This window comes from Notolepis coatsorum, assembly GCF_963971535.1.
Source record: "Notolepis coatsorum genome assembly, chromosome: 18".
Lineage (NCBI taxonomy): Eukaryota > Metazoa > Chordata > Actinopteri > Aulopiformes > Paralepididae > Notolepis > Notolepis coatsorum.
In genome coordinates, this window is record NC_140182.1 from 24,893,930 (window position 1) to 24,895,953 (window position 2,024).

Below are 2,024 nucleotides of genomic sequence, written 5' to 3' on the forward strand. Positions count from 1 at the left end.
AATTGCTTTTAGCTTGTCAATCAGAATGGAGTGATTGACAGTGTCGAAGGCCTCTTGTAGGTCCAGCATGACCATGCCGCAGTATTTGCCCGCGTCCACCTCTTGTTTGATGTGGTCGTTCAAATAGAGAAGGCATGTGTCAGTGGAGTGGGACGTTCTGAAGCCAGATTGGAAAATGTAGATTAGATTTTTTCCCGCGAGGTACTTTTCGACCTGTTCATATACTATTTTTTCCATGACTTTCGAGATGGAGGTAAGAATAGAAACAGGGCGGTAGTTGACTGGGTCTAATTTGCTGCCCTTTTTGTGTAGGGGGGTTACTCTTGCAATTTTGAAGTCTTTGGGTACGTGTCCCTGTTTTATGGAGAGGTTTATTATGTGTGATGACTGGGGTGATGGCGGTTGCTGAGTTTCTGAGGAATTTGGAGGGGATATTATATTGTCATGGCCAGTGGCCTTGTTAGGTTGGAGGGCGCTCAGTTTTTTGAGTACCTCAGCTGTTGTTACCATTTCTAGTTTGAAATCGTCTTTGCAGACCCCTAGGTTATTGTAGTAGGCTATGATGTGTTCTACCCCAAAATGCCCTGAGTGGCAGGGTCGTTTATTTACCAGTGTTGTGGCTATGTTTGTGAAGAAAATGTTTAAGTAATTGGCCACATCCAGCTTGTCTGTGATGAGCGTGTTGTCCGTCTTTATGTTTATGTTTGAAAATCTGGTTTTAAGTTTTTTACTGCAGCCTAGTTGATTATTGAGTAATTTCCAAAGTTCACAGGGTTTATTTTTGTTTTCCTCAGTTTTGTCATTGATGACATTCTTTTTTGCAGTTTTGATCATGGAGTTTTACGTCATTTCTTAGTCTGTTTCTTTGCAGTTTGAGTTCAACCACGTGGGCTTGGAGTTCACTGTATGAGCTTTTGGTAAGCTTTGTCTGACTTTTATGAAGTTCCGAGCATTTTTTGTCTCTGGTTTCTGTCTCTGGCTACTACAACCTGCTGCTCATAGTGTTGTCATGACGTCTCATGCAGTGTTGTCATGACGTCTCATGCAGTGTTGTCATGACGTCTCACACAGTGTTGTCATGACATCTCACGTGGTGGGGACATGTCACACAGTCATCTGCTGTGTTCCTACCAAGAGGCCTTGGAAGTCTATGAAGAGCCTGTAGGCATGCTGCCCTCTAATGGCCGCTTTAGGTCACTGTAGGGAGGGAAGGAGTAAATGGGGGTGCTAGGGATGCATAAGTACTACTGGTATCAGATAGAAGCAGTGGTAGAAGAAGTACAGTAGGGCTGGGTGTTGCCACTGATTTCCCAAAACGATTCGATTCCGATTCACAAGGTCCGGATTTGATTTGATTTCCGATTATATTCGATTCAATGCTATAAATGGTTCAAGGAGCCCTCTAACATGTTGCATTCTTAAAAATATCAATGTTTACGTTAGGATTTGACACTCAAGCTGTTACATGAATGTAATTTGTATTGGAACATTGGCTTTTGCATATGTCACGTCTGGGTCATGTCTCAGTAAGTGGTTTCGTAGATTTGTTGTATTTCCACAATATTTCACCTCCACTTTGCAACCAGACATCTGCTTTGCACCTGGCGACTGTATATATATATATATATAGACCCTCTCCCAAAATGGTGAGCTAGTAACATTGAAAACACAAAGTGATTTAACCCTTTGTAGTGCCGCCACATATGACACAGCCAGGCAACACTCAAAAAGTGAGAATTCATTTATTTGAGAAACATTTCTTGGTTCAGTTACAAGATTTGAGTTTCGGGGGAAAACAATGGAATAACAGAACAGCAGCAAACAACGGGGGAGAGAAAGAAAGAGAGAGAGGGAGAGCGAGACGGTAGGAAGGAAGGAAAAACGGATACATGAAAAGAAGAGAAAAAACTACAGAAGACTAATGAGGACTGATGAAGAGAGAGAGAGAGTTGGAAAAGAAAGATGGAAGGGAGGGAGGGAGGCGGAGCTTAGAAGCACTTCCTGTGGACGATGGAGGGGCCGGC

General features: G+C 42.8%; 1 protein-coding gene across 1 annotated transcript in view; it reads right to left on the minus strand.

Moving 5' to 3' along the window:
- Window positions 1-1,988: 1,988 nt before the first annotated feature.
- The window catches only part of LOC311245278 (actin, alpha cardiac muscle 1-like), a gene marked incomplete at both ends in the record, with an annotated part of 36,849 nt that continues 36,813 nt past the window's right edge, over window positions 1,989-2,024 (minus strand). Inside the window, one exon of the mRNA XM_084335114.1 lies at window positions 1,989-2,024. This exon is cut by the window's right edge and continues 108 nt beyond it. Coding sequence (XP_084191240.1) covers window positions 1,989-2,024 — 36 coding nt within the window.